This window comes from Schistocerca gregaria, chromosome 3 (genome assembly GCF_023897955.1).
Source record: "Schistocerca gregaria isolate iqSchGreg1 chromosome 3, iqSchGreg1.2, whole genome shotgun sequence".
Taxonomy (NCBI): Eukaryota; Metazoa; Arthropoda; class Insecta; order Orthoptera; family Acrididae; genus Schistocerca; species Schistocerca gregaria.
This window is the reverse complement of record NC_064922.1, coordinates 683,834,873-683,853,642: the sequence shown is the minus strand read 5'-3', so window position 1 is coordinate 683,853,642 and position 18,770 is coordinate 683,834,873. Positions and strand designations below refer to the sequence as shown.

General features: G+C 37.9%; 1 protein-coding gene across 2 annotated transcripts in view; it reads left to right on the top strand.

Annotated features, from left to right (window-relative positions):
• The window catches only part of LOC126356045 (tumor protein p63-regulated gene 1-like protein), a 159,028-nt gene that overhangs the window by 92,908 nt on the left and 47,350 nt on the right, over nucleotides 1–18,770 (top strand). For both annotated transcript variants that reach the window (XM_050006725.1, XM_050006724.1), the window contains one exon: nucleotides 13,299–13,432. In XM_050006725.1, coding sequence (XP_049862682.1) covers nucleotides 13,299–13,432 — 134 coding nt within the window. The remainder of the gene's footprint in view (nucleotides 1–13,298; nucleotides 13,433–18,770) is intronic.

The window sequence follows — 18,770 nt, the reverse complement described above, 5'->3', positions numbered from 1 at the left end:
AATATTTAAATACTGCCTGAAAGCTATATTGCAAATAGATTGGGTAGTGAAGAAGTAATAAATTAAAACATCATATGTGATGTTGAAGTTCTACCACATGAACAGTAATTGTAGTAAACAATAAACTTTTTTTCTTCAACGTTTTGTGGGGGATGTTAGTGAGAAAAAGTTACATAAAGATTTGAAATTAGTGTAAAGTATGCTGGAAGTTGCTATGTGCTCTCATTCTCACACACTGGAAAAAATAAAATGAAATGAGCATATGGCTGGGAGACCCCGTCTGGTGTTGTTCGGCCACCTAGTGCAAGTCTTTTTTATTTGATGATGAATGAAGTCTATCTCCATACCATCAGTCATGCTACCTCAAGAAATATAATTCTGTCTAGAGTTATTGTCTTATTGTGTTAAAACTACCATAAGATTATAACTCTGAGTGTGTACATTATGACAGCATTTTAAATTTTCAAATTTGGTCGATAATTACATGGAAATATTGAAAATGAACTTTTTGTTGCCCCTGGAAGCCTGTAAATAGGCAGTCTGCAACTGTTAATAGTTCTAGGATAATCATTTATTAATATAGATTGTTTTAAAAATAAATAGAAGGCATTCCACTGAAACTATTAAAGTACGTTTACAAGCATACTCACATTTTAACAATATCTGCAAAGAGGTACAGAAATGTTAAGTGCCAGTAAATTTCTGTTCAAGATTATAGTGGTAGATACTAAAACTGAATAAAGACTAAAGATCGATTTTTTAACAGAATATTATGCATATGACTCCATAATTGACAGAGTTCTACAGTAATAGAAATCTCGAAGAAGAGCTACATATTTGTTCCTGACACATTCTTCCAAAAGAAAGCAAATAAAAAAAAAAATGGTAGGAAGCAAATGTAACAATAATTAAAATCTGTAGCACTTTATCAAGCAATAAATAAATTGTATCAAAATGAAAATTTGCTTGTGAATGCTGTAGTATTACAGAGAGAGAGAATGGTTGTCTATTACAGAAAAACCTCATTTTTACATTCCTACATTTTATGTTTTCCTGAATTTTACATTCATTTTTGTTGGGCCTAACAGAATTCCTATGCTCTGCATCAGTGCTTTCCCAACATCAATAATTCTGTGTTACATTTCCCACATTTTCAGTTTTCTTTGGCAGTATCACAACCTTTAACATTGACTTTCATACAGATTTCAGTAAAAAGTGCATTATATTCTTGCTAAAGTGAGCCTTGGAACACAGCATGAAAAGTAGACTGTATGCAAAGCATTGATGTTGTAACATAGTATTAGGGTGGTAAGTAAGACTTTCATTGTCTGCATATTAGGTTATGGCTTCTTATATTACAGGTTCACAGTGTCTGGAAGGGTGGGGAAATGTACTGAATCACAGCCTTGATGATGATCATGGTCTGATGATAGTGATTCTGATAGAACTCTTCCTTCTGATTATTACATTATATTACAACAGCTTTAATTTAATTTCTCAGTCATTTATATGAAAAACACTGCTTTTGAAGACTTTCAGGAATTATTTTGTCTTCTATGTGAAATACGCTCATCCGTATTAGGTGCACAGTCTTAGGTGGGCACGACTTGATGTCAGACATAAACTTCCTCTCAAGATGCTCCCTAACATGATGTCTTACCCAGGACTTCCCTGAACTGAGTGACTGTTTTGTTGGCAACAAGACATAGATTTCATTCCTACTATTCTCATTTTACGAACTTAAAAGAGGAAGACAGGGTAATATGTACACAGAGATTATTGCTTTACATCATGAATGAGTTAATAAAAGCTTAAATACCCCCCTCCCCCCCCCCCCCCGCCTCCCCACCCCCCACCCCCCTTCAACCATGGACCTTGCCGTTGGTGGGGAGGCTTGCGTGCCTCAACAATACAGATGGCCGTACCGTAGGTACAACCACAACGGAGGGGTATCTGTTGAGAGGCCAGACAAACGTGTGGTTCCTGAAGAGGGGCAGCAGCCTTTTCAGTAGTTGCAAGGGCAACAGTCTGGATGATTGACTGATCTGGCATTGTAACAATAACCAAAACGGCCTTGCTGTGCTGGTACTGCGAACGGCTGAAAGCAAGGGGAAGCTACGGCCGTAATTTTTTCTGAGGGCATGCAGCTTTACTGTATGATTAAATGATGATGGCGTCCTCTTGGGTAAAATATTCCGGAGGTAAAATAGTCCCCAATTCGGATCTCCAGGTGGGGACTACTCAAGAGGATGTCGTTATCAGGAGAAAGAAAACTGGCGTTCTACGGATCAGAGCTTGGAATGTCAGATCCCTTAATTGGGCAGGTAGGTTAGAAAATTTAAAAAGGGAAATTGACAGGTTAAAGTTAGATATAGTGGGAATTAGTGAAGTCCGGTGGCAGGAGGAACAAGACCTCTGGTCAGGTGACTACAGGGTTATAAACACAAAATCAAATAGGGGTAATGCAGGAGTAGGTTTAATAATGAATAGGAAAATAGGAACACCGGTAAGCTACTACAAACAGCATAGTGAATGCATTATTGTGGCCAAGATAGAAACGAAGCCCACACCTACTACAGTAGTACAAGTTTATATGCCAACTAGCTCTCCAGATGACAAAGGAATTGAAGAAATTTATGATGAAATAAAAGAAATTATTCAGATAGTGAAGGGAGATGAAAATTTAATAGTCATGGGTGACTGGAATTTGAGTGTAGGAAAAGGGAGAGAAGGAAACGTAGTAGATGGATATGGATTGGGGCTAAGAAATGAAGGAGGAAGCCGCCTGGTAGAATTATTGTAGCTAACACTTGGTTTAAGAATCATGAAAGAAGGTTGTATACATGGAAGAACCCTGGAAATACTAAAAGGTATCAGATAGATTATATAATGGTAAGACAGAGATTTAGGAACCAGGTTTTAAATTGTAAGACATTTCCAGGGGCAGATGTGGACTCTGACCACAATCTATTGGTTATGACCTGTAGATTAAAACTGAAGAAACTGCAAAAAGGTGGGAATTTAAGGAGATAAACTGAAAGAACCAGGGGTTGTACAGAGTTTCAGGGAGAGCATAAGGGAACAATTGACAGGAATGGGGGAAAGAAATACAGTAGAAGAAGAATGGGTAGCTTTGAGGGATGAAGTAGTGAAGGCAGCAGAGGATCAAGTAGGTAAAAAGATGAGGGCTAGTAGAAATCCTTGGGTAACAGAAGAAATATTGAATTTAATTGATGAAAGGAGAAAATATAAAAATGCAATAAATGAAGCAGGCAAAAAGGAGTACAAACATCTCAAAAATGAGAGCGACAGTTAGTCCAAAATGTCTAAGCACGATGGCTAGAGGACAAATGTAAGGATTTAGAGGCTTATCTCACTAGGGGTAAGATAGATACTGCCTACAGGAAAATTAAGGAGACCTTTGGAAATAAGAGAACCACTTGTAAGAACATCAAGAGCTCAGATGGAAACCCAATTCTAAGCAAAGAAGGGAAAGCAGAAAGGTGGAAGGAGTATATAGAGGGTCTATACAAGGGCGATGTACGAGGGTCGGTCAAAAAGTAATGCCTCCCATTTTTTTTCTACTTAAAAAAATTAAGTTAAGTGAAAAATTTGAATTTGGCGCCATTCCTCAAACCTTCTTCTGCAATCCACTGCAGTAGTAACTTTCTGTGTCAACAGGTGGCAGCACAGTAGAAGTTTGTAAGATGGCCGACATCAATGTTCGTTTGAGACAGCGTTGTGCGATTGAATTCTTGAATGCAGAAGGTGAAACGCCCATACGCATTCATGAAAGACTGAAGAAGGTGTATGGTGTTGTGACAGTGGATGTCAGCACTGTTAGACGATGGGTTCGTCGTTGTAAGGAAGCTGAAGGGCAAACACCGTTGACTGACGAAAAGCGGAGCGGCAGGCTGGTGAGTGCAGTGACTCCACACAACATTCAGCAAGTTGATGACATCATTCGTGGTGACCGTCGGGTGACTGCAGATGAAGTGTGTCACATTATTTCTCTTAGTAAAGGCAGTGTGATCACGATTATTAAAGAATTGGGGTACTCAAAAGTTTTTGCACGGCGGGTTCCAAGAATGTTAACCGATCAGAATAAAGAGGCAAGGAAAACAATAGCCTCCCAACACTTGCAGCGCTTCCGTTTGGAGGGAGATGAGTTTCTGAAAAAAATTGTGACCGGGGACGAAACATGGGTGCATTTTTTTGAACCCGAATCAAAGAGGCAGTCAATGGAGTGGCGTCACACAAGCTCGCCGAGGAAGAAAAAATTCAAAACTGTGCGATCGACAGGGAAAGTTATGGCAACAGTTTTCTGGGATACAGAGGTTGTGATTCTGGTTGATTTTTTGGAGCAGGGATGCACAATAAATTCTGTTCAATACGTCACAACCCTCAAAAAACTTAAAGCACGTCTTCAGCGAGTTTGCCCAACAAAATCAATGGCAGATGTTCTTCTTTTGCATGACAATGCAAGACCACACACCAGTCGTCACACCTCTGACGAGATTGTCAAAATTGGATGGGAAGTTTTGTCTCATCCCCCATACAGCCCTGACCTGGCACCATCAGACTTCCATCTGTTCGGGCCACTAAAAGAAGCTCATCGTGGGATTCATTTTGAAGATGAGGAGGCCGTCAAAACATCCGTGCGTCAATGGCTTAGGAAGCAGAGCTGTGATTTTTACCGTGCTGGGATACATGCCCTTGTTCAAAGATGGACCAAAACTGTAGAGATGGGCGGAGATTACATTGAAAAATGACAAAATGATCCTCAATGTTGTGGTTTTCAACCTATGTAATTGCATTTAAATTTCCTGACAATTAAACGTAGAAAAAAAAATAGGAGGCATTACTTTTTGACTGACCCTCGTACTTGAGGACAATATTATGGAAATGGAAGAGGATGTCGATGAAGATGAAATGGGAGATACGATACTGCGTGAAGAGTTTGACAGAGCACTGAAAGACCTGAGTTGAAACAAGGCCCCTGGAGTAGACAACATTCCATTGGAACTCCTGCGGCCTTGGGAGAGCCAGTCCTGACAAAACTCTACCATCTGGTGAACAAGATGTATAAAACAGGCGAAATACCCTCAGTCTTCAAGAAGAATATAATAATTCCAATCCCAAAGAAAGCAGGTGTTGACAGATGTGAAAACTACCGAACAATAAGTTTAATAAGCCACAGCTGCACAATACTAATGCAAATTCTTTACAGACGAATGGAAAAACTAGTAGAAGCCGACCTCGGGGAAGACCAGTTTGGATTTCGTAGAAATACTGGAACAAGTGAGGCAATACTGACCTTACGACTTATCTTAGAAGAAAGATTAAGGAAAGGCAAACCTATGTTTCTAGCATTTGTAGACTTAGAGAAAGCTTTTGACAATGTTGACTGGAATACTCTCTTTCAAATTCTAAAGGTGGCAGGGGTAAAATACAGGGAGCGAGGCTATTTACAATTTGTACAGAAACCAGATGGCAGTTATAATAGTCGAGGGGCATGAAAGGGAAGCAGTGGTTGGGAAGGGAGTAAGAGAGGGTTGTAGCCTCCCCCCGATGTTATTCAATCTGTATATTGAGCAAGCAATAAAGGAAACAAAAGAAAATTTCGGAGTAGGTATTAAAATCAATGGAGAAGAAATAAAAACTTTGAGTTTCACCGATGACATTGTAATTCTGTCAGAGACAGCAAAGGACTTGGAAGAGCAGTTGAATGGAATGGACAGTGTCTTTAGAGGAGTATATAAGATGAACATCAACAAAAGCAAAACAAGGATAATGGAATGTAGTCGAATTAAGTCGGGTGATGCTGAGGGAATTAGATTAGGAAATGAGACACTGAAAGTAGTAAAGGAGTTTTGCTATTTGGGGAGCAAAATAACTGATGATGGTCGAAGTAGAGAGGATATAAAATGTAGACTGGCAATGGCAAGGAAAGCGTTTCCGAAGAAGAGAAATTTGTTAACATCGAGTATAGATTTAAGTGTCAGGAATTATTTTTTGAAAGTATTTGTATGGAGTGTAGCCATGTATGGAAGTGAAACATGGACGATAAATAGTTTGGACAAGAAGAGAATAGAAGCTTTCGAAATGTGGTGCTACAGAAGAATATTGAAGATTAGATGGGTAGATCACATAACTAATGATGAGGTATTGAATAGGACTGGGGAGAAGAGAAGTTTGTGGCACAACTTGACTAGAAGAAGGGATCGGTTGGTAGGACATGTTCTGAGGCATCAAGGGATCACCAATTTAGTATTGGAGGGCAGCATGGAGGGTAAAAATCGTAGAGGGAGACCAAGAGCTGAATACACTAAGCAGATTCAGAAGGATGTAGGTTGCAGTAGGTACTGGGAGATGTAGAACCTTGCACAGGATAGAGTAGCATGGAGAGCTGCATCAAACCAGTCTCAGGACTGAAGACCACAACAACAACAACCGCTTAAATAATTTTGTCAGTAATTGATTGTTTTCATTGTTAAGTTTCATTTACTGTAATTTTATCTCTCACATTAGAACACGTACATATTTTTAATGTGGTTTGACAAAAGACTTTTGCTTCCGTGTTTTATTTACACATTGGACATAGGACATTGGACATAATCAGAATGAAGAGGGAAATCTGCATGCCCATTTGTATGTGTTAGCAGTTGGGCAGTGCCTTTGTGATTATCATGAAGGCAGTGGCTCCACCCAAACACATTTCCTTCCCATTCTGATTGTCTCCAGTTGTGTAAACAAAATGTGGAAGCAAAAGTCTTATGTGAAACCACACAAAAAAAGATATCATGTTATAATGTGAGACTTAGTGTTGGTAAACATTATAAAATTATGGTAAATTGAAGTTGTTACAAAATACTGGTTAAAACACTAAAGTTGACAGTCTTCATAAACAGAAAACAATAGACACAAAGTCTACAGCTTGTTATGTCTCCTGTGCTTTCCTGTAATTTACTCTTTACTGTATTTTACACTTTTTTGAGTCAGGCTGCTGATAAGTATAAAAAGATGGTTTTATTGAATACTTGCTTTCAGGAGATGACAATAAAAGAACTGCAGATAGACACAATTAAAAGTAGGAAAAAACATTATATCCAGCTTTTGGAACTGTTGATTCCTTCTTCTGTGTGGAAAGATGCCTTGGTTGTGGTAGTCTTAAAGGAAGGATAGCTTACTTAGGTCCCAGGTTGAGATGGATCCATGTATTGTGAGGAGGAGGGGAGATACAGATGGAGGGGTAGCTTTCTCTGACACTTCCTCCTTTATCTTTTTTCTATTCTCTCTGACACCACCTAGCCAGACATTCTATTTCCTTTTAATATTAGAATAAATTAATTGTGCAGAATGCGAAAGTTCTAAACCACTTTTGAATTGCACTTATCATGGACTTGTAAAGTGCAAAGTAAAAATATATGCACAGATAGAAAGGAAGAAAAACTTTTAAAACAAGAAAAAAAGGGTGTTATAAGAATGTATTTAAGCATAGTGTGGTCTAACAGATTACATCATACAGTACTTTAAGCATCTTCAGAAATTAAGATTATCTGGACATAGACCAAAATAGTAGTTACTTAAGAAACACCAAAAGATGCTGTAATTTTAGTTCTATAAAGCACGGAAACAAAGGATGAACATGTGTTACTGGAAGATAACAAGAATCACTTCAGTGTGCTGATGTCACTGTACACTGTAGTGCAAATACATTTCAATGAACAATGGAAGGACTTAATAGAGCATATTTAAATGTAGGTATGAAAGTAATTCTTCATTTCTGAAAGTCATTAAACTAAGTCGAGATAATTTGTAATCCACACATCAAAAAGTAAACTCCAAAAATTAACAGCATAGTTACAGAATCAGCAGATGAACAGGAAAAGAAATAAACTGAAATGTAAAAATGACTTGGAAGTGCTTGTGGCAGAACAAATATTTTTGAAAGAGTGTAATCTCAAATGAGTAACCAAAAGACACAAATGTCTCTTCAATGCCTCTTTTTCGAAATGAGAGTGAACAATGACTTTATCCAATTGTTTAGAATATTTCATTATTCCAATGGTTTTTGTTGAACTATTTTAGTTGATTATTTATTTCGTAATTATTTGTCTCAGTATTTGTCATTTCAGAATCCACATTTACACTCTGCAAACCACCGTGAGGTGCATGGGAGAGAACATCTCCCATTGAACTAGTTATTAGGATTTCTACCCATTCCATTCACATATAGAGTGTGGAAGAATGATTGATTGAGTGCCTCAGTGCATGCAGTAATTATTCTAATCATATATTCATGATCCCTTTGTAGGTGACACACAGCAGATTGTAGTATATTCCTAGAGTCATCATTTAAAGCTGATTCTTGAAACTTTCCTAATAGACTTTCTCGAGATAGTTTACATGTGTCTTCAAGAGTCCATCTATTCAGTTCATTCAGTATCTCTGTGACAATCACCCATGGATTAAACAAACCTGTGACATTTGTGCTGCCCTTCACTGTTTTCTTTCAATATCCCCTGTTAGTCCTATTTTGTACAGGATCCTCGCATTTGAGCAATATTCTAGGATGGGTGGCAAGAGTGATTTGTAAGCAATCTCCTTTGTAGACTGACTGCATTTCCCCAGTATTCTATCAGTAAACTGAAGTCTACCACCTGCTTTACCCACGACTGTGCCTATGTGATCATTTCATTTCACATGCTTACAAAGTGTTATATCCAGGTATTTGTATGAGTTGGCCAATTCCGACAGTGACTCATTGATATTATAGTCATAGGATACTGTGTTTTTTTTGTTTTGTTTTGTGAGGAGCAATGTTTCATTTCTGAACATCGAGAGCAAGTTGCCAGTCTTTGCACCACTTTGAAATCTTATTAAGATCTGACAAAATATTTATGCAGCTTCTTTCAGATAGTACTTAATTATAGGTAACTGCATCATCTGCAAAAAGCCTGACTTCTACATCTGACGATGACTCTCCATCCAGCTAATATGCTATGTCCTCCCTACCAAAAAGTCCTCAGTCTTGTCACAAATTTCACTTAATATCCCATATGATTGTACTTTTTACAATAAGCGTAGGTGTGGTACTGAGACAAGTGCTTTTCGAAAATCAAGAAATACTGCATCTACTTGACTGCACTGATCCAAAGCTTTCAGTATGTCATGAGAGGAAAGTGTGAAGTGGTTTTCACAAGAATGATGTTTTTGAAATCTGTGCTGGTTGGGATTGAGGAAGTTGTTCTGTTCAAGAGACCTCATGAAGTTTGAGCTCAGAATATGTTCTAAGATTCTACAACAAATAGATGGCAAGACTATGGCATGGTAGTTTTATGGGTCACTTCTATTATCCTCGTAGACAGGTGTGACTTGTGCTTTTCTCCAAGAACCGGGCACGTTTTTTTTGTTTGAGGGATCTACAATAGATTATAGTTATAAGAGGAACTAACTCAGCTGCAGATTCAGTATAGAATCTGATAGGGATTCCATAAGGTCTTGGAGCTTTGTACAATTTTAATGATTTTAGCAGTTTCTCAAACCACAGACAGTAACCCTTAGTTCATCCAACTTTTCAGTGGTACGAGGATTAAATCAGGGCAATTCTCTTGGGTTTTCCTTTGTAAAGCAACATTTAAGAACAGAGTTAAGCATCTCAGCTTTTGCTTTGCTACCTTCAGTTTCAGTTCCTGCCTCATTCACTAGAGACTAGACACTAACTTTGGTGCCACCAACAGCCTTCACATAATGTTTGAAAGTACAGTCTTCTTTACTGAAACAGTTTCAAAAACTGAATTCAGTATTTTGACTTTCTTTGTCTTCATCCTCAATTTCAGTGCTGATGTAATCACTGAGTGACAATAAAATATATTAAGTCCATTTCCTGACTTTGTATCAGATCAGAATGTTGTAAGATATTTCATCAGGTTGGCAAATAGAAATTTGACTTTTGAATTTTTTAAGGTCAAGACCAACATGTCATAATCAATTTTATGTTACTCAGTTTGGCTTTGTTCAGTATTTTCTTGTGAACTAAACTTTGATTATTATGAATCTCTATTTGCTTTCATTGCAACTACAGAACTTTGATATTTAACTACATTGGGTCTTTCCCAACCCTTGTTACACTGGTAAACAGAAATATTTTAAGATCCCCTTTAACTCCTGTGGGCATTGATACTGTAAGAGTCTCACAGCCAGTGCTTCTCTCCCCACTCTCTACTGAACATGAAGGAAGAATGGACAGCAGAGCTGTTTGATGAGGTTAATATGAGTCACTTAGTTAGCTGGTTATTAAGAAGGTCTGAAGGAGGAAACTACTGTTCTCTTTTGATAAATCTTTTGATAAACTTGCATTTTTGTAAGCTCTGCATGTGCATTGATAGCAAGAGAGAGATGGAAGGAGTATTATACATCACCTACACGGATGGCTCTTTCTACCTAAAGCTGTTATGCTTCCTGTGGAATCTATGATACATTATCAAATGGATGTCATGTAATTTAAAATGTGTTTTTTGAAGGGAATAGGAGAGGTGCCAGTTATGTGTCATTCTGCTCTCCTGACCTCACAAACACTGTTTATTGTTGACAATTTTGCACTTCAGTGATCAGTGCCTGAAAGGAAGTTGCGCAGATGAGTATTTAGCCTGGGAAACTGAACATTGTACATCTGTCTGTTTTGAATGTAAGAGACTGGTGGTAGTGCATCACTAGAAAGATCCTCCTTTCTGGTAATACATTAATGTAGAAGTCCTCAGACTGTGTACCAGGCAGCCTGTTTTCTGGTCGACTGAGGAGTACCACTGTGGAATCAGTGATAAGTATTTGTGGCTTGTGAGTATTGAGTTGTGTAACACCTGTTGAGCTCACCCAGATTAAGATTAATTAAAGAAGATTAATTAATTAATTAAAGAAGATTAATATTTTAGTAAACAATACAATACTTCCAGTATTATCACTAGTTGCCTTTAATCCACCACACTGGGACCGAGCGAGGTGGCGCAGTGGTTAGAAACTGGACTCGCATTCGGGAGGATGACGGTTCAATCTCGCGTCCGGCCATCCTGATTTAGGTTTTCCGTGATTTCCCTAAATCGCTGCAGGCAAATGCCGGGATGGTTCCTTTCAAAGGGCATGGCCGACTTCCTTCCCCGTCCTTCCCTAATCCGATGAGACCAATGACCTCACTGTCTGGTCTCCAACCACCACAGTGGAAAAAAAATTATCTCGCCATCACTCTATCAAATACAGAACACTGCACTGATAGGGGATTCAGTATGTGCAATCTTTTCCAAAACTGTTTCAAGACATCGGCATGGCTAGGTTGTCTGAAGAACCCTTTACAGGTTGAGGACTGAAGTGGAGAGATTCAATTCCGGTGTAATTAAATGGGATGTACTATTTCCAGGGATCTTGAGAGCCCATTTTCAGAACACTAAACTGGTAAAATGAAGGAGTAGTACTTGTTTAATGGAACACATCTGAACCACCTTCATTTTGTGGATGGCATTGTACTGTTTGCCTTAAGTGCAGATAAACAACGAATAGAACAACTTAAAATAACAGGTTTCTGTGTAAATATAAATGAAAATAAGGAAAAAACTTTATAATAAGACTGAAATAATTTAAAATGGCTATGTCAGAAAGAAAATAGCTCAAGTTAACAACTGAGTCGTAGAACCAGTTGATAACAACTGAATGGATGACAAATGAAACAAACAGAAGGTTGAAAGTGACTAGGGCTATTTTGGGAAAGTAAATAAATTTTCCTAAGTGAAGATTATGCTGTGCCCAACATGGTAAGTTTACAGTTAGTGTTTTTTGCTAATGTTGACTAGTGGTAATGAGACCTGTACTTGTAACACAGAAATATTGAAAAACTGAGGGATACACAGTGAGGAGATGTTTGTTAGAAATTACTAGAAGAGACAGGAAAACAAATGAAGTTGAAAGAAGAGAAACACATTTTGCATTATTGAGAAAGAGGTGAGAGAGTGTCATGGACACAATACAGGATTGGGGGGTGGACATCATTAAAACAAAGGTGTTCCTCATTGTGGCAAGATCTTCTTGCGTAATTTCAATCACCAACTTTCTCCTCTGCAAGCGAAAACATGCCAACCTACAAAGGAGAAACAATCATGATAACAAAAAATGGAAAGCATAGCGCACTTGGAAAGATATGGTTGTTCATTTTTTCTGCACGCTTGTCGAGAATGGAACAACAGAGAATTACTGTTAAAGTAGGCCGATGAACCCTCTGCCAGGCACGTAAGTGTAATTTGCATTCTATCTATATAGATGTAGATGTGAAAAGTATCAGCATATAGAGTGTAGTGGAAGATGTGATTATGATGAAAATTAAGTGGACTTGAGTGAGATAAATAGCCACCAGATGGGTGTTAAGTGGGCCTACAAATTCGTTTCCCCCCATATTCTAAGAAATAGGCAAAACCTAGACTGTGTCCTGATGGGACATGATGTAGAATGTGACCTGACAGGAATGACATAAGATAAGATGCATCTATAGATTTGTGTATTTGTGGCTGTAATTGCATGGAAAAGTCTAAAGGTAGCATATATCTATCAGTGAATGTTCCGTGACTGGTGGTGGTGGTTGTGGTGTTAATAATGATAATCTAATTTTAGTTTTTCAAGGTTGCAAAATCTGAACTGAACTACAGTGTCCTGCAAATACCCCAAAGTTATTAGAACTGTTGCATTGCTTCTGTTTAGTTCTGCCAACAAGCTAATAAATGACTTATGCCACAGTAATGATTAAATGTCTCAAATCAAGGCAAGCTGTGCAACACTGTGTTTCCTTGTTGACAGTACTTCTAAGAAATGGGTTTAATAAATAGTGAGCACACTAAATAACCTTTGTTTTGGAAGTATATAACTTAATTTTCTTGACCTGTACTGTAGGCACTATTGTATTATTAATAATTAATATTACTTACACTACTACAGCTATTACTATTACTGACCATTGTTAGAGCTGTTCTACTGATACTTAAATCCAAGTTTAACTGTCAACATTCCATGACATGTAGTTGACCAGATAAATGTAGTGAATGAATTTTTTTACTTATTTAAAGAACTTTAAATTTACTTAGCGCAATTTCAGATTTTATGCAAATTAATTTTTATTTACAGTAGAACATGATACTGAAGTGAACCAATGTTATTTTGAATTACGATCATTCTGTAATATAATATTTTATCAGAACCTTTACATGTGTTGTATTTAAGACTATTATGTGGAAAGAAGCTTCTCTAACATTAACTTTCAGGTCACGCAATGTACGTGGATTACGTGCAATGTGGAATCGAGGGGAACCATTAACATTTACCAAGAGATGGAATCCATTTAATAGTGATATTCCTTTTACAACATATACATCTCACCCACTTCTGTGGCACAAGGGTAAGTTTAATATAGACTATACTTTGCTAGCATGGTTCATATATGTGTGTTGCATAGGTAGCAGTGCTTCTGATCTGAAGTGAGCAAACCCCCTTACAAAGTGGTCACTTAGTTTCAAAGTATGGAAGCACTTTAACTTCAGGAAACTCAGATTTTTAAAGTGTTGCTGATGTCATACTTTCGTGTTTGTTACAGTGGCATTTACTTTCAAGGCCTCTATTCAAATATTGCAAATAAAACATTGAAACTGTATGTATATACAGACAGCCCTCTTTCTTGTGGTCATTTGGTGCCTACGAACTACATTCAGGGTTGCTACAAGTTCTGGAAATCAGTGTAATCAGGGAATTTCAAACATATTACGGAAATATTAGAAAAATTTGAAAAAAAAAAAGACACTGGAAGAACCTTGTTTCTGTCTCAGTAGATGAAATAGTTTGCTTTCTGAGGTGTCACGCATCGCTGCTGGCTGGGTGCAGCTGAGTACATGCAATGCTTCTCTACTCCCTCGTTCTTACTGCTTCTCCCCTTCGTACCACTCTCCTCAGCTTGGAGTCGGTGCTGCCACCACTTCATGCAGCTAGCCTAGCAGCTGCCAATGAGAAGTAGTTTGTTTGGATCTGATTCTCAGAGGCTGTTGAAGCAGTGGCCAGAGATGGCGGTCATGTGTGCATGAGTTGTGTCCGAATGATTGTGTGAATGTGTGTGCATTCTCATTGTCTGACAAAGGCTATGGCCAAAAATTTAGTTGTGAGTGCGGCATTTTATAGACATTTTATTTATTAGAAAGTATGGACGATAAGAAGAAGAAAATTACGGCTGTCATTGGCACTTTGAATGTACATAGCGTTCAAACTGCCAGTGACTGCCACAATTTTCTCATGTATTTCTTGAAAGAAAAATCACACAACACCTGTAAAATAATAGACATAACACAGTGGGGCCCCCATGAACCATAGACTTTGCCATTGGTGGGCAGGCTTGCATGCCTCGGTGATCCAGATAGCCGTACCATAGGTGCAACCCTAATGGCAGTGTATCTGTTGAGAGGCCAAACATGTGTGGTTCCTGAAGAAGGCCTGCAGCATTTTCAGTAGCAGCAGGTGCAACAGTCTAGGTGATAGACTGATCCGGCCTTGTAATATCAATCAAAACGGCCTTGCCTGTGCTAGTACTGCAAATAGCTGAAAGCATGGGGAAACTATGACCATAATTTTTCCCAATGGCATGCAGCTTTACCTTATGGTTAAATGATGATGGCGTCCTCTTGGGTGAAATATTCCGGAGGTGAAATAGCCCCCATTCGGATTTCCGGGTGGGGACTACTCAGGAGGACATCATTACCAGGAGAAACAAAACTGGCATTCTGTGTATCGGAGCATGGAATATGAGATCCCTTAATCGTGTGGTAGATTAGAAAACTTAAAAAGGGAAATGGACAGGTGAAAGTTAGATACAGTGGGAATTAGGGAAGTTTGATGGCAGGAGGAACAAGACTTCTGGTTTGGTGAACATAAGGTTATAAATACAAAATGAAATAGAGGTAATGCTAGGGTAAGTTTAATAATGAATAATAAAAAATAAGAACATGGATAACCTACTACGAACAGCATAGTGAATGCATTATTGTAGCAAAATTAGACTCAAAGCCCACACCTATCACAGTAGTACAAGTTTATATGCCAACTAGCTCCGCAGATGATGATGAGATTGAAAAAAATGTATGATGGGGTAAAAGAAATTATTCAGATAGTTAAGGGGGATGATAATTTAATGGGGGACTGGAATTCGATTGTAGAAAAAGGAAAAAAAAAAAGAAAAGTAGTAGGTGAATATGAACTGGCATCAAGGAATGGAAGAAGAAGCCACCTGGTAGAATTTTGCACAAAGCGGAGCTTAATCATAGCTAACACTTGGCTTAAGAATCATGAAAGAAGGCTGTACACATGGAAGGAACATGGAGATACTGGAAGCTTTCAGATGGAGTATATAATAGTAAGACAGAGATTTAGGAACCAGGTTTTAAATTGTAAGACATTTCTAGAGGCAGATGTGGACTCTTACCGCAGTTTATTGGTTAACTTTGTCAACCAATCTGAGTAAAAACTGTAAGAGGTTTTTCTGTATGTAAACTCAGTAAATGAGTCAAAAGCGTCTATTCATTCACTCAGTGACCATACTGGCACTGAAATGGAAGACAACAGAGATAAGGCCAAAATACGGAATTTGGTCTTCTGAAATTGCATCACCACAGAAGATCATAACACAGTCCCTCCTTTCAATCACTGAATGAACATTGAAATGACAGATATTGCGATAACCAATTGTGGAATAGAAAAACAACTACATTAGTGGTAAGATGTCAGGACCAGATAAAATACCTATAAGATTCTACAAAGATTATGCGAAAGAACTTGCTCCCCTTCTGGCAGTAATTTATCATAGATTGCCTCAGCATTATAGGGTGCCTGGTGACTAGAAGAAAGAGCAGGTCATTCCCATTGTTAAGTAGGGCCTTAGGACAGGTGCACTCAATTATAGACCTGTCTCCTTGACATCAATTTGTTGTAGAATTATGGAACATGTTTTATGTTAAAAAATAGACAATAGCACATAGGTTGAACTTGTGTTTCTTGACTCCAGGAAGGCATTTTGTAGCAGTTCGCCTATTTTGTTTTCTTCGTTTGTTGTTGTTGGTGTTAATGTACTGGCTGCTACACTGGCTGAAAAATGGGTTGTGGAAGTACAACTACTGTCTGCTGTAAATCATGTAACCGACAGATACAAATTTGCATTTCACTGTCTTTTACTTTCACTGTTCACAACCCCCCAACATTACACAGTTATATAGCCAGTGCGCTATTGTTTTAACTTCTCATAACCCTTATTAATGGGTTGTAGGTGAACATCCACATACTGCTACAATAGTTTACTATTGAATATCTAGGAGCAGTAAAAACATAACCACATAATCCACAGTTCTTTCAGAATAATCACTTACATATGGAGCAGACACTGTCTTTGGTTTAACACATGGCCTATTGGTGTAACATTTATTTCACTGTTAAGTTGATGCATTGTTGTAGTTCTAACCAACACAGGTTCCTTGTCTGAAACTCAGCCGTGGACTGACTGTCTCGTGACAAAAAATCAGGCTCTTATATATCATCACAATAATAGGCACTGAAACTGCACAAGTTAAATTTACAGAAATTACAATTAAAACATAACTCATTAAATTAACTGAATACAATGAAAAATTGTGCCCTTTTAACTGTATCTTCTACTGCAAGAGTCAGACCGAATTATTTGTTTAAATTGTGAAATTAACAAATATAGTTATGCAAACAATACTTTTGACAAAACTGTTAATTACTTTGGAATTAATTAGGGGCTGGCTTTGCTAACTTGTTTTCGAATAGAGCCCACATAGACACTTTAATATTACTAGCATTTTGTCTTCCAAATGTTTATAATTAATACAGAATTTATATTTTTTTATACGTCAACAATAAAGTTTAAGTATGAAACAATTACTGATTTCACCCTATAATGAAAGTTTTAACTAGTAATAGCCAAAATAAATTAGAAAATCAATTACCTACATATAACTATGCACAAAATTAAATCTGAAGTCCAATCTTTCTCTTATATGGAAATACAGATTGTACTCATGTATGTTAATAGTAATTAGTTAGAAGTGAAAAAATGAATTTTAAGGACGTCGATGGCAAAACAAGAGGGGAAGTAAAAACATCCCAGCTGCTTCGTCTCAAACTGACAGCATCCTGCACTGCCGTTTAGTGAAAAAAATTATGAGTTTATCAAATATCAGAGCAGATTCCTGACCAGATTCAAGACTTCCTTGCAGACAGAACTCAACATGTCACTCTTACGGGAGCAAACTGGCAGATGTAAAGGTAATTTCTGGAGTACCCCAAGGAAGTGTGATAGAACTTTTACTGTTTAGGATATATATAAATGATCTAATAGAAAGTGTTGGATGTCCTTCAGGGCTGTTTGCAGATGATGTGGTTGTCTATAACAAAATAGCAATGCTAGAAGATAGTAACAATTTGCAGAATGATGTACAGAGAAGTGAGAATGGTGCAGGCTCTGGCAGTTTATCCTCAATGTAAATAAGTGTAACATATTGCACATACGTTGTTGTTGTTGTGGTCTTCAGTCCTGAGACTGGTTTGATGCAGCTCTCCATGCTACTCTATCCTGTGCAAGTTGCTTCATCTCCCAGTACCTACTGCAACCTACATCCTTCTTAATCTGCTTAGTGTATTCAGCTCTTGGTCTCCCTCTACGATTTTTACCCTCCACGCTGTCCTCCAATACTATATTGGTGATCCCTTTATGCCTCAGAATATGCCCTACCAACCAATCCCTTCTTCTTTCAAGTTGTGCCACAAATTTCTCTTCTCCCCAATCCTATTCAATACTTCCTCATTAGTTATGTGATCTACCCATCTAATCTTCAGCATTCTTTTGTAACACCACATTTCGAAAGCTTCTATTCTCTTCTTGTATCAACTATTTATCGTCCATGTTTCACCTCCATACATGGCTACACTCCATACAAATACTTTTAGAAAAGGCTTCCTGGCACTTAAATCTATACATGATGTTAACAAATTTCTCTTTTTCATTAACGCTTTACTTGCCATTGCCAGTGTCTACTTCGACCATCATCAGTTATTTTGCTCCCCAAATAGCAAAACTCATTTATTACATTAAGTGTCTCATTTCCTAATCTAATTCCCTCAGCATCACCCAATTTAATTTGACTATATTCCATTATCCTTGTGTCGCTTTTGTTGATGTTCATCTTATATCCTACTTTCAAGACACTGACCATTCCGTTTAGCTGCTCTTCCAGGTCCTTTGCTGTCTCTGACAGAATTACAATGTCATCGGAGAACCTCAGGGTTTTTATTTCTTCTTCATGGATTTTAATACCTACTCCGAATTTTTCTTTTGTTTCATTTATTGTTTGCTCAGTATACAGATTGAGTAACATAGGGGATAGGCTGCAACCCTCTCTTACTCCCTTCCCAACCACTGCTTCCCTTTCATGTCCCTTGACACTTATAACTGCCATCTGGTTTCTGTACAAGTTGTAAATAGCATTTCGCTCCCTGTATTTGATCCCTGCCACCTTCCAGATTTGAAAGAGAGTATTCCATTCACCATTGTCAAAAGCTTCCTCTACGTCTACAAATGCTAGAAATGTAGGTTTGCCTTTCCGTAATCTATTTTTTAAGATAAGTTGGAGGATCAGTATTGCCTTGCATGTTCAAACATTTCTACGGAATCCAAACTGATATTC